Source organism: Carassius auratus, chromosome 28 (genome assembly GCF_003368295.1).
Source record: "Carassius auratus strain Wakin chromosome 28, ASM336829v1, whole genome shotgun sequence".
Taxonomy (NCBI): Eukaryota; Metazoa; Chordata; class Actinopteri; order Cypriniformes; family Cyprinidae; genus Carassius; species Carassius auratus.
Genome location: NC_039270.1, coordinates 13,221,126 through 13,236,087, shown reverse-complemented (window position 1 = coordinate 13,236,087; position 14,962 = coordinate 13,221,126). Strand labels below are relative to the sequence as shown.

Sequence of the window (14,962 nt, the reverse complement as noted above, 5' to 3'; positions counted from 1 at the left end):
AAACATTAAGTGTAGAGGGCCTTGCTTTGAATGACTTCAGCAGCTCTGTGGCTACAGGATGTGACAAATCTCTCTCAGTGCATCGGTGTGATCTTCGTCCACACAACTCTGTTGCATAGTTTGGGAACAGTAGTGGGTTGCTTAAACACAAGTTTGTCACCATTTTTTTTTAAGACCAATTTTCAGTTCGGTTCAGATCAGTACTCTGGCCCGGCTTTTTCATGGTTTCAATGTTCTCTGCAGAGTGTGTTTTCTGTCCGACTTCTCTTAAACATGCCAAGACACATCCTCACCCTATTCATCAATGAACTGGCAAGCAATTCCAGCTGCAGTGCTGAACCGTTTCCCCATTGATAGTATCTGCTTTATGCTGTTTTCATGCGTCTTACTTGGACAACCAGTCTTTTTCTTGGCATGATTGAATTAGTGTCAGTTGGAAAGACCAACTTCTTAAAGCTGCCTGCCATCATGCAATCTCAGTGAAAATTGGAGGAATGCTGCCAGTGAAATAGGGTTTATCATACAATTAAGGAAACTAACACCTGGTGCCAGAATAACACCTATAACTTAGAGGTATCTGTAAGGGTTCTCTTATTTTGATCAGAGGTCGTTTTCAAATACATTGTTAAAATACAAGTTTTTTTTATACTGTGCTTCAGAATACAATTAAGCTACAAAATACGCTTAAAAAAAACTGCCCTTTTATTAATTTTGTGTTTTTTTTTATTTATTTTTTTTTATTCCGTCTCTAACCAAAGGTTGCATTTATTTGTGTACTACTATAACAATTTAAAATATGCACTCCTAAATGCTGAAGGTTTTAGCAGCCCTTATTCCAGGCTATAGTTTCACACAATCATACAGAAATCATTATAATAATAAACTCTTGCCAATATGGCCGATAAGTGGCACAATTTGCCTTAAAATAGACTTTGGCCAAAGATGTAGCATCTATGTGACGGGAAATGCAGCAAGACAGTACGTGTACCTGTTTATAGCCTTTTTAGCAGTATCAGACGTAATTGTGTTCATCCGTTTTCACACCACAATAACCAGCTCGTCCTCCCCCTCTCCACCTTTTTAGTCTGGACCATCCATCTCTCTCCCCCTCTCTTGTTCCAGCTTTCTCTGGGAGAGCGACAGAGACGCAGAGCTGTTCATCCTGTTTGTAGAGCTGACCCGCTGCAACCCTCTATTCAATAAAAAAGACAGAGTGATGGAGAGAGAGACGGAGGACTGGTGATTGGCCATTTGCGCTCTCGTACCCATCGATCAACAAATGTCGTATTGATCTCACAAGTATAGCCACATAAATTGCACACTTGATTGCACATTAGACACATACAGACAGAGGTTTAAAAAATACAATTAATAAAGTACAGACACCCAAAGAAAAACAGGAATTGTGACATGAAGTAACTGTACTGGATGTCTCGGCAAAGTGGTTCATAACTGAATGGGTTCAGAAACCTTGAGCAAGGTTCTCATAATGCCAGAACTGAACCATCGATACACAAACAAATGCTTCATTTCACACACTCAAGGACGACTCGCACACAGTTTTTGTGAGCTTACCTGCATGCACGGTGGGCCGCACACATCCTTATAAGCACAACCTTTATGCCACACAAACATGCAGCTATAGAAAAACAAAACGCATACATTCCACCCACAGAGGATTATACGGGCCACACGTATCTAATATTCATAAGAGCTTTTTCCCTTGTCTTGTTAAACAGAGCAGAGAGAGTATTAGAATTTCAAGAGGCTTTGAGATGAAAAAAACTCAATTAGAAGCAACTCAAGATGTACTTGTGAGAAAAAACAAAAAACAGACCCAATACACCAGTCAGTGCCAGCTTCTTTTCACATCTAATCCACTGGTTAGCTCATCAGACCTGTTATATGAAACAGCCTGCAGGTACGTGCTAGAAAACACTTCAGCCAAGCTTATTGCGATGACTTTCCAATTGGTAAATCATAGAGGAGCCGGTGACCCAAGTCCCATTAGCAGGAAGAAAAATGGAACTCTTAAAAATGGTAAAGCATGAGATTTGTAACTGTTTTTGGTTAATATACAGTGGGGTCCAAAAGTCCACACTGAAAATCTGAGAATAAAAATCTTATTTAAAGTTTTAGGATGTTGAAATATTTAAAACAAAGTAGCACAACAAAGAAGAAATACTTTGGTTCTGCATTGTATCTAGGCCACTAATCAAATTGTTAGACGCATCATTTTTCAATTGTAATGAAATTAGTGGTCTTTTGGTCCCCACTGTACGTTGTACAGTAGATTACAAAATGGATAGTTAGAGTACTGGCATCTGATTGGTCAGTTCAACGTTGATTATTTCAAGGACTATAGGCCCGTTCATACCAAGGAAGATAACCGTAACTCTGAAGTTATAAGAATTGTTCTATGACAATAAAGAAGACTACATCACAGCTATAAACCAGAATGTTGGAATCACTTTCAGAAAGTTTCTTTCCATCTGATAGACAAAACACAGACATCCAATCAGAATCCTCCAAACTCTAAAGCACTGGAAAACATAACTGCAGCATGTGCTTATAAGAAATGGCAAGCTATCATCAATTTGTGTGGACAATATTAAGGTATTATTGTTATAGTCGTCTTTGAAGTTAGAATTTTTGGTGTAAATGTGCCTCATATCTTCTTTTGCTAATAGTAGAATAGTACATAATATAGTTATGTAGGTGAATCAGTACAGATATTGCTATGGTAAAAACACACACACCTAAACTAAATTCATCGTAATCTGGTCTAACAAACAGATTCCAGAAAATGACATCTGTGTGCGTTTTGGCAGCCTGATCAAAATGAGACAAGGAAATGTTAAATCACAAGTGATATTACTTACGGCCCACTAGTCACACAGGGAAATGGAAGATTGAGGCGAGAGCACAGTATTGCAGGATACCGTTTTCCTCTCAGTGTATCCTGCTGTATGTTAAACACTTGACAGCATAATACATCATTGGAGTATTTCATAAATAAAGAACATGAATATGACAAATTACACATACAAGAAGTATGCCATTCTGCAAAGAGACTGAGTGTCTGGAAGACTCGTCTGTAAAGCTGTATGTCATGTTCATAAGCTTTTAAAGGAATAGCTCACCCAAAAATTTTCATTCTGTAACATTTGCTCACCCTCAAGATGTACCAAACCTGTATGAGTTTTTAATTCTTTTTCTTTCTTTTATTTCTTTTAAAACAAAATAAGATATTATGAAGAAGGTTTGTAACCAAACAGTTAACCGGAGCCATTACATCGACTTACATAGTGATTTCATTCCTGTTATGGAAGTCAATGGCTTCCGTTAACTCTTTGGTTACCAACATTCTACAAAATATCTTCTTTTGTGTTAAACAATTGAAAGAAACTCATACAGGTTTGGAACAATCAGAGGGTGAACAAAAACCCAAACTATTTCTTTAAGTTGTGCTTAATATTAAATACTTACTGGTAACCATTTTAATAGTATGTATGTATGTATTATTTTATTAAATTTAATTCAGAAAGTCCTATTATCACTAAGAACCATTCACTATGCCAAATCTTTTTCTGTGGGTAACAAAAAGTTGGTTCCATTTATTTATTTTATTTTTGTATTTTTTTGTGAGCATGAAAAAATTATTTTGTGAGATTTGGTTTTTAACAAACACGATTAAACCACAAATTATTTTTATGGAATCAAAAACCTTGTATGCTATTATTTAATTATTTAAAAAAAATAAAAAGCTAATTCTCTGCTTCGGCAAGAGCTCCAGATTTGTCTAATCCATGACTGTAGCCAAATCTAAAGAGAATGGAATCAGCAGAAAGCAGGATAGACACCAAGATATGGCTGTAACAAAAACATGTGCCTGGTACAAAGCAAAAATAAAAACACAAACGCAGACAGGTTTGTGTTTTTGGCATTGTTTTTTTTTTTTTCTTTCATACAGAAAGCCTGGATTCAAATACACAAGTGCTACAAGAAGGAAAAATCCAAATAAACATCACAAGAAAAAAATAATTCCATAAGCATTTCCCAATTTTTACACTCCTCAGCAGATTTGTCAATTTATTTGCTCTGTAAAATGAGACCAAACCACTTTGCAAGTCCATCTGAACTTCACCTCCATTTGGAAGCCAGGTTAGCCTGTGGGTCACAAAAAGTTCATGGCAAGTTCTATGTTCAAATTTCCCAAGAAACAGAGGACAGTTCTGGAAAAAGCTGTTTGTTGTCAAACAGGATTGATAAAGTCACACAGGAATCTACTGAACGCTGATGTCGTCATTACGAAGACACATGCTACCTACTGAAAAAAATTTTCGCAACAACAGTTTGTCCTTGATTCCTTTTCAAAGAGAAATCCCTCCATCCACGACTGTAAAGGGGAAGGTCTATTGGCCGATCACATTGTTTTGAAGGAGGGATGAAGCGGAGATGAAGGAGAGCACACAGTAGTGGCCAGTGGAAAAAGTTCCGTAAAAAGACCAGTCTTAATCCATCACATGTTTAACTACCCAACCAAAAGCTCAACCCCGATCCATCCGCCCACGCTCAAGAATCCACGATTGACAGCCAGACGGGTGCAGAGATTGGCCACGCTTTCGGACAGGGTGAACACTCCCCAACACTGAGAATCCCGTCGGTAGGGCAGCAACAAAGAGGGTCCTCTGCGCTGGAGGGGTCTGTCTGGATAACATGAAGGGAGGGGCAGGTCAAGAGCTGGTTTAGGCATCTAAAGGGACAGAGCTTGGGGGGGGGGGGGGGCTGTAAATCTAAAATAGCGCTTCAAACCCCCCCCATTTGTAGGCAGTTGAGTGAGTGTGTGTAGGTGTGCAGGTCAGGTAACGGTAAGGGACGGCACTAAGACTGTTTGAGGCGTTTGCGAGGGGGGCCCAGGAAAGGGCACTGGGCGGAGGCCAGGGAGCGGTACGCCTCTGCTACCAGGTGAGGATGGGACGCCACCATTGACTTCCACCCTGAGGTCTCCATCACATCAGATGCATGGCTGAGAGAGAGAGAGAGAGAGAGAGAGAGAGAGAGACACATTGAGAACACAATCCTCTTCGCTGAGCTCAGCACCCGGAGGGCACTTGCACTGCACTATCACGCACACCGAAAAATGGCCTTTGACGACATTTACCCGGAGTGTGTGCATGTGTGAGACGCTGACCTCCCCCTAACCCCTCTATGCTGTTGCCCCCAAACACTTGGCATTAATTGCAGCACTTGCTCTCAGCGTCGACAGCGGGCCTTGCGGCACATACCCGTTCCACTTTGCCCAACGCAGAAGGTCACCGCGCGGTCAACCATCCACAAAGAACAGGTCACAAACACAGGCTTTCCAAAATAACTTGGAAAAAAACAAGAGGGGGGGGGGAAAGCAAAAAACGCTTTTATACGTATAAAAAAAGCCTTGTGTTTGTAAATGTGTCAGTGAAAAAGAGAGAAGAAAAAAAATGATCAAGCTTTCATTCGAAGTTCATTCGAAAGTGCTTGCTCAAGATTTATCCATTGAACTGGTAGAATGCAATATTTTCGGGACACAAAACCACATCTCTTGCAAGAGTACAATCTCTCAAAAGATGCACCAATATTTCAATTACGGTTGGTCCCTATAATCTGATAATCATTTTCATTATTATATAATTCTACATTAGGTTTGGCTAAAAAGCTGTAAATGGTTAACACTAAAAAATTTTTTTTAATTTTTTTTATATTTCTTCTATGGAATTAAAACCCTGTACGCTCTAAGTTGGACATGTTTTAATTAAAGACTCATTTGTATGTGGAACTGAAAGAGATCATAGAGTAGGAGTCATTCGTTCTTGAATCTGACTACAATGCCATGCTGTATGTTTGCTGCGGTGTTCAAAAAGCAAGGATAACTCAGTAAAAACTTCTATTATCATTGTATTGTTTTGACTTGATTAATCTGTGAAATGTCCCTTTCTTTTTTGCTCCCGCTGGCAGTCAATGTCCTGTGATGGCTGGACAGAGTCTGGCGCTGTGGGAAAACTGCTGCACTCTGACACTAGACTCCTACATGCGGCAATAAAACCATTTAAGAAGAGAAAGACGAGCACATAAACCAATAACATAAGCAGCAAACATGAATGCAGGAAAAGAAGGGCAGAGAGGACGAATCATTTTGGGAGGGGGTGCTGGTGTGCATGTTTATTTTCTGTGTTGCCCTTGTTATTGATCTCCCTCTGTCTCTGCTGTTGTTGTGGCGGTGGGTGTTTTGTATAGAGAAGGGGAGCGAGCGAGAGCTGAAATGAGATGGCCACAGTCCAGTTTCACACCAGCCAAGTTACTGCCATCCACCAAATGAACTCAGAATTACACCGTCCAATAAAGCTGCTGCAAAGAGAGACTGAATGAGCTAGTAAAATAAAATAAAATAAAATCGACCAAACAGAGCATGAAAGATAAGTGTGCAGAGAACAGAGAGGGGGGCTGACAAAGTGAAGTCAACAAGCGAAGATGATGCAGAAAAGTCAAAGAACTCAAAAAGCATTTGGTTTCTATTCTAAGACTGAAAGGAGCTGGTTCATTATCACCAGTCTGCAAAATTACACCAATCACCGATATCTAACAAATTACTATTTTAAAATTATTTATATTATATATATCAACATTATTGATTTTTTTCCCCTAACCAGGAGTAGCACTCACTAGTTGATGAAGTCGACAGCCTGCGTCTTGAGCTGGTCAGCGCTGTGCAGGTCGGCCAAGATCAGGATCTCTGCTGCGTTTTCCACAGACAGACTGGTGCACAAAGCATCTTCACACATCACCTTCAGCCGCTCTAGAGCATACTAAAGACAGAGAGATGGCACTTCAGTAAAAATGTGTGTCTGGGAGCTTGTGTTGTCAAAACAAAGCAGATGTTGCATTGCAATTGGCAGATATTGGCTCTGTTTTCATACGCGATTATGATTCTTTGCTAACTGCTGAAGCTTACAACACATGATGCACATTCTGGTCATTTTTTGTTGGTGTGTCTGCCAAGAAAATAATGTGTTTGCGAATGCATGATTGGGAAGAAAAAATTAAATATATCGTCATTGTGACATTTAATAAACTTGTTTGTGTCCTCAGATGAGAAGAGGAGCTGTTTGGCCTGCATTCAGCTAAATGTGGTGTTTGCGTGCGAGCATTACTCACCTTGTCAGCAGCAGCGAGCAGGTCGTCAGCCATCTTGTCCAGGTTGGGTGCTTTGCCAGTGTAGATGAAGAACATCATCTCTTTAAAGACATCAGCCTCCACGTCGTTTATCTCAACTCGGTTCTAGACAATAAATCACAGCAGAACCCGGTCAACCACACAGTCTCATAGAACATCATAGAACTCTCTTTACACGTGTTCATCAGCAAGGTTTTATCTAAAATGCAGAGCCAAACTATGATTTGAACTTGATGGGTAAACCCCAAATATTTATATTAAAATAGGCACAGCCTTGACGCTCTCAGTGTGAACATATAATGATGCAGTGTGACAGCAAACACTTCAACGTAGACAGTGTTGAGCCCAATGTATACATTGACAATCCGCGTTCAGCGACAGTTCACGCACTGTTTGCTTGATGCAATTTTCATCATCAGAACAAAGTGTCCGCGGGCGTCCGATTTCATAAGTTGGTAGTGTGCATGTGTCGAATTCGTCCATGCACACTCATCTTTAAAAGCTGTGCGGACACGGCTGAACAGGAGAGGAAACGGAAAGCAGACGGTGAAGTACCCAGACCTTTACAGTTTGTCTTCTCCAGCCATTCATTCTAACAATGTAGAATTTATTCAGCTCTCTGTCACTGCACCATAGTCAACTGGATGGGCTTTTGGAGGTTTAAAATGTGATGTCATTGGACCTGATGCAGTTCAGGCGGTTGAAACTGTTGTAAAAGCATAAAGAGTAATTGTGTCACAGTCTGGCCATTGTGTCCCTTGAGCACCCTACACCAAACTCCCACGATCACTGACCTCCACTGTATGAGAGCATGTGTGCACACAATAGGGCAGAGTCACTCAAAAAAGCTAATTAATACATATCTCAGAAAGTCCCATTCCCTTTCTGTTCCTGCTCTGATCAATGTTCCGGAATGAGCGCTGCCAGAGTTTCTCTTCTGCTCAAGGCTGCTGGAGCACAAGCTCTTTGTTGACTGTCGTGCTGGTAACAAAGGCTTTTCCGTCCCACCCCGTCCATCACAGCTAAAACAATTAATGCAGCAACTGTTAGGAACTCCACCCAACCCACAGACACAGGAATATGGCAAGGTCAAATGAAAGACCACTCAAAAACAAGCAGAACTATTTATTAAAGGCTACTACAGAAAACAGAAGTCTGTGTAGCCTAAAGGTGTGTTAACAGTCACAGGCTTTCTTCACACAAAGTTTTACCTCCCTCCTCGTGCAGATTGTAGATTTTGCTATGAACTGTGGAAGTTTTGTTTCATCAATCACAAAAACTAGTTAAAAAAGTACCTAAAATTTCAGAGGCTAAGTCACCAAGACAGAGAAAAGGCTTGTGGTGATGCTTGTGTTTATTACCAAAACTACAAAGCTACAGGTCACCAAACCTGAAAATTCACTCATTATTTTCAAGAAATTCATAGTTTTCTTCAGCAAGGACACATTCAATTGATCAATAGTGACAGTAATCATTTACTGTATAATGTTGCAAAATATTACTATTTGAAATAAATCATGCTTTTTTAAACTTTCTATTCAAAAGAACCCTGAAAAAAAAATGTATCAAAGCTTGCACAAAAGTCTTAGGAAACAAGTGTTTTCAATAATACTTAAGCATAGCAGATTGATTTCTAAAGATGTATGTGGCACTGGCATAAAATCCAGGTTTGCATCACAGGAATAAATAACATTTGAAAATATATTCAATGAGATAGTTTTTTTTAAATTGTAATGATATTCACAATATTGCAGTTTTTCAAACAAATTCAATCTTAATGAGAACAAAGGAGCCTTTCAAAGCTATAAAAAAAAATCTTACAGATTTCAAACTGTGTTGTAGCTGTTTTGAATTGTTTGGTCCATATGTTAAAAGTCAGAGGGGTTAAAGGTTATTTGTTCATTTGGTTCTCAGTGACTTTACTGTATGGACAAAAACAGTTGTTCCACAGAAGAAAGGAAGACAAATAGGTTTGGAGTGATACGAGGATGAATCAATAAATAACTTTATTTGACATGTCTGCTATGTATGCTTTGTAACCGAAGAATACAGAGTTTACTCAGTACCTAAACATCTCCACACCACCCGAAAAAAATAAAAATAAATAATAATAATAATTAAGCAATTATTGCAAGCAGCAATAACGGGGCCACTACAGAAGCAAGCTTCAGACGAATGGCAGGAATGACTAATTAAAACCATTTTAAGATTATTTTATGCAAAATGGCTTGAAAACAAACAACAATTAGCAATAGGATTTATTGGCTTATCACGTGTAACCAATAGGTGGCGCTGTTACCAAATTAGTTTGGAATGGTCAGTGTGAGGTGACCATGACACATACAATGTTTGGTGCAAAAATGTCAAAGCTTTGCTGAGATACAGCCTGCATGTTGGCATCAAATGCATGTTGGCATCCTTCCAGCAAATTCGTTGATGTGCTAAATGAGAACCGTTTTGTATATTGACACAAAATCTATATCTTTTAGGTGGCTCAGTCTGAAGATGATATGATTCAATTTTGGTGAAAATCGGACAAATAGTTGATGAGGAGTTCGAAAAAGTAGGTTTGGATTGAAAATCAAGATGGCGGACAGGAAGTTCAGCCAAATAAGGAAAACTTTCTATCTATGTTCTCGGCTTGACCCAAGGAATCCATTAAGACCAGCGGCATTTCAATAGCCAGATTTATTCAAAAGTTATTAGCCTTTATGTAAATTGAGTTATAACTTTTGACCACTATGTGGCGCTGTTTCGAATTTGAGTAACTTCTGGGGATGGTGTTGTTGGCACATTCTGAGTTTCGTAATATTACACTAATGCATTTGTTTAGTATAGCATTTTATTTCACAAAACTGCATTAAAGTCAATGGGAATTTCATGTTTTGTTCTATTATAGCGCCACCAAGAGGCTCAGTCCCACCATTTTTTTGTGTCATCAGAGTGAGCCCATACATATGTGTCAATTTTGGTTATAGTTATAGACACTGAAAAAACACGTAAAAAATGACTGACTCTTGACTTTGATTGAATTTTACTAGGTTGCAGGAGTCTAATTAGATGAGTCTCGTGAAAATAAGTCGACCACACCCAAAGTTATAAGCATTTTAAAAAAAAAGATCACCACTAGGTGGCTCTGTTTCGAAACTTCTCACGCTCCCTCAGGACATTGTGCTGATGACCCTTACCATGTTTCGTAACAATCTGTTGATGCATTCTTAAAATACAGCATTTTAGCACTGAAACGCAGCATGTAGCCTCAGGTCATGCTTGTTATGACATGTACCAAGTTTGGTCTGAATACGATAAATGGTTGCAGAGATACAGACTTACGACTGTTTTTGAAAGCTCTAGGTAAAATTAGTTTGAGCGTTTATCGAAAACTGTTTGACAAATCAATTTGATTTGCATAACTTTTGGTCAGCACTGACTGAAGATGATCTGGTTAAATTTTCGTGTGAATCGGACAAACCGTCTAGGACGAGTTCGAAAAAAGTAGGTTTTTCAAAAAATGACTTGTAGGGTGCAATCGAATCAGCATGAGCCCAGAAATCAGAGGAACATTTTTTTGTTGATTGGCCTTACAGTTAAAAAGTTATTAAAGTGAATTTGGACAGTTGGTGGTGCTAGAGGGAATGTCTTACACACACCAAAATTGGTGTACTTAATGTTGGCAATGTCTATCAGAATATCAAACCATTACAACTTTTCGCAATCGGTTCTATGGCTTCCATAGACACCTTCGGTGCTTGGCCCCTAATAATTAAATGTGGAGATGTAAAGCACTCCAGTCCACACCAGAAGTTCTAGTGTGAAAAGTCACTCAAGTATTCAGAGAAGTTCATGAGCAGATATTAAGGAGTTTTTAAATGTAATGGCAACTCATGTTTACTCTCTCTCTCTCTGATGCGATATTTCCTCTCAATTCTCTCTAGATTTTCTCTATTGCAGCATCAAATCTATCAATATTCTACAGACATCGCAGCCAAATCACTGAGCCCCAGCCATCATCTAAACCTGACACACACACACACACACACACACTGATACATACATGCAGCCACAATCTCTCTCGCACGTGCCTATGCACACACTGAGCCCCAGATCCCATCATTCATCTATTAAGCACACACACACTTCTCAAGACGAAACTCAATCTCACACATTTGCATGGATCTTCACAAGCTAATAAGCCACACAACTAAAAGAAGCAACAGGAAATCTCACTGCTCCTCAAACCCCAAACGCAAGCACATCCTGTCCCAAAAAACAGTGCATGATGAAACTCTGGGAAAGGGGGGACACGACACGAGGAGAGAGACAGAGGAACACTGGATCAGCAGATGGTGAAGCATGGGAATATCACACATGATGATAAGAGGAAGAACAGGAAGTGTGTTAGGGGAAGCATAAGGGGCAATTAGAGCAAATAAAAGTGTCATTTTAGTTTTATTTATATACTACTAGAATTCTTAATATTTTAAATGTATTTATTTTTAGATTTCCAATGAGCTTTTACCATACCATTTACCTTTTTTTTTACTTTTAGATTACATTTATTTTAATTTCAGTTCTATTATTATTATTATTAAAAAAATTAGTAAATCGTTGTATTTTTTGTCTAATATTTATTTTATTTCAGCTTTATTTTAATTAACAAAATAACAATTGTAATCGTTTTAAAAGTATAAAATATATATCAAATATATTCCATTAATTCAGCTTTCTTGTAGTTAACACATTCAGTTCCTTTTTAAGGTGCAAGAACTGGGTTCATTATTTAGATTACATTATAAAAATGAATGTCAAATTAAATGAATAAACGGTAAGAAACATTTCACTAATTGCAAGTGTTAAGTGTCTTCAGTCATCATTTAAATAGACATGTGCAGTCCTCCCGATTAACACAGGCCATCTTCAACGCCTCCATGAACAAACTCCACAACTCTGATCTATATCAGACCTAACATGACTGCCATATTAAAAACCCATGCAAGAAAAACAGCAAATAGTGATTTACGATCAGCTATTGAGAACAAGTAGGAAGATGGTGCAGTTGAGCAACTCCGTAAATGTGGTGATATTAGACACACACACACACACACACACACACACACACACACACAGCTTGACTGAAAATAGAGTGGGGGAACTATGTCAGAACCCGGAAATGTAATTTGGAAATGTCATTTTCCTATGGGGTTTTATAATGGGGTTTATGGGTAAAATAATTCAATTTATGGGTAAAATAAAGCCTGTGCTTATCATAACGTGACAATAATTTGACGTTTTGTTCTACAGTGTAAACTGCACACACTCACAGCCCAAATGCTTTCATCTAGTTACTTATTAAAAACATAAGTTTTCAAAAATGAACATAACTGCTTAAAAATTTGTGTTTTGGGTATGGACGCGTGTAATTTATGTTGTTGAAGAAAACGTCATAGAATTGTCACATCACGTTAACCACAGGCTTTATTTTACTCATAAACTGAAAAAAAAACATTATTAAAACCCTACAGGAAAATCTTGAAGGAACCCGCAGAGAATTACATTTCCGTGTTCTGATGTCATAGTTCCCCCACTCTACCAGGCCGCTGATAGGACGGATGGATTTGAGTCGTACTGGGAGATAACTAATATACTTAGAAATTAGTAAACACTGCAGAAATGAGCCATCAGGAAAACACTTGCATGAAAAACAACAAGCTCGGTGCATGAACATAAATGTGAGGGCCTCTCTGATTGTGACGGACCACAAGGATAAGCTTTTGAAGTATAACGAGACCAAATGTGAGATAGAAGGAAAATAAAATGAATACACAGACAGACCTTTTTACTCTCCTCCATCTCGTGTTCAAACATAGCGCTGAATACTGGGGACCGTGCTGTGGAAGTGAAAGAGAAGAGTTAATACACAACAAAAACTTCTGATACAAAAAGACCTGGTAATTATAATCGAGTGAAACAGTGACAGGGCACCATTTGAGCAGCCTTGGTTCCCCAAGTGTTTTTCCCATTCATGTTCTCCGAAGGCAATTTCAAACTGTTCTTGGAAAAACAGAACAAATCAACAAGAGCTCCGAGATGAATCAAAACATTACAAACTCTGATATGAAAAACCTGAAAAATAAAGCTACAATACGGTCTACTGTTTCACATCAGGAAATGTGCTGCTTTCATGGAGCTAGGAAATGACGTAATCAGTTTAATGTATCTGTACAGTGCTGTACGCTTTTGTTAAATCATGAGAGGGATGGTGAACAAAGATTCTGAGGAAATGTTTCAGTCATTAACATCAAAAACAAAACATCTAACAGTGGTTCCTCAGATGATTTGTGCCTATCCTTTTGGCTGATTAACCCAGGGGATGATGGCGGCTCAGACCTTCCTCTCTCTCTGTTAAGTCTGGATATGGAGTCAGATCTGTCTAGGGCAACTTCAACTTGTTTAAAGAAGTGTGTGAACTCTGGCACATTGTCTCCCTCACACACACACACACACACACGCGGTCTAATCACAGCTCAGAAACCAGGCGATCAGCTCCGACTCCACGGCGATTAATGAGCACTACCAGGTACAGCCAGATAACGAGGAATCCCGCCTCATCATGAGTGACAGCGGGAGAGAGAGAGAGAGAAGCTGCTTCTGAGACCTTGAAAAATCCTGCCCTCTCAGACAGGATACATCGCTAGGAAGGTATTTAAATGTTAACTAGCATCATGTCGCAGATACCTCGGCCTGTTCACAGATGCTTCTTTCGCTGCCTATGATTTCCCACAATCCTGTGCGTGTGGGTCGGTGGTTCTGTGTCTGACAGCTCACTTCACTCACCGTCGAAAACAGTGAAAGGGTTTATACATTTCCATTTTCAACTTATGATTCATTTTTAACAAGATATCAGCAGCGTAGTCATGAAATATTCATTGGGTTATCTATTAAACTCACTTGAATTTGTTCTTGAAATATAAAACCTGATTTCTTATAAGGTGCCTTAGCTGTCTGCTAAGTGACTGAGCAATAAGACAGCTGTCTTTGGTTTTCAACATCGCCACAGAGAATTAGGAGAGAAAGAAATTTGTTTAGACGTCAAAAACTTCAAAAGTGTACAAATAAACTAAACTAATGGATATCTATTTTTTTTTTTTTTTAGCAAATGTGAATTTTGTGTAAAATAAGTGTTCATTTGAAGCAATAGTTCACCCGAAAGTGAAAATTCTGTCAATTATTTCTCACCTCATCTTCGTTCATCTTCGGAACACAAACTAAAGGGGTCATGAACTGAGAAACCAAAATGTTCTTGATCTTTTGACTTTTAAAACATCCTGCAAGTTCAAAACAACTCAAAACTTTGTCTAAAAACAGCTTTTACTGAAGGCAGTCTGTTAAAACGACTGTTCGACTATGATGTAACAGTGTGGATAAGCAATGCCAACCATTTCACACATTTAGCATAAATAACGATAGAGGTGTGCAGGTCTACTCAGAAACCAAATGATAAAGATGCTCTGAAGATAATGCGCTATGCAGTGCCAAGTTTTGGAAAAACAGTTTTTGCGTTACCTTCCTTTTGATCCCAATGTTAGGAAAGAGTGAATGAGATTTATATTTAATGAAGATCCAGACTTTATTACAGATCGTTTGATATTTTTGGGCATTATTTTAGCATTTTTTACGTAAATCACAGGATCTGGGCTGTTTCCTTTGCACACAAAATTCTTGTGGCTTCGCAAAATATCGGTTGAACCACTGA

At 38.8% G+C, this 14,962-nt stretch overlaps 1 protein-coding gene across 1 annotated transcript in view; it reads right to left on the bottom strand.

Moving 5' to 3' along the window:
- Positions 1-3,932: 3,932 nt before the first annotated feature.
- The window catches only part of spop (speckle type BTB/POZ protein), a 70,590-nt gene continuing 59,560 nt past the window's right edge, over positions 3,933-14,962 (bottom strand). The window contains exons 8-11 of the mRNA XM_026207903.1: positions 13,042-13,097; positions 7,192-7,314; positions 6,700-6,842; positions 3,933-5,029 (exon numbers count right to left, since the gene is read on the bottom strand). Of these exons, the coding sequence (XP_026063688.1) occupies positions 4,885-5,029; positions 6,700-6,842; positions 7,192-7,314; positions 13,042-13,097 (467 nt within the window). The 3' untranslated portion in view covers positions 3,933-4,884. The remainder of the gene's footprint in view (positions 5,030-6,699; positions 6,843-7,191; positions 7,315-13,041; positions 13,098-14,962) is intronic.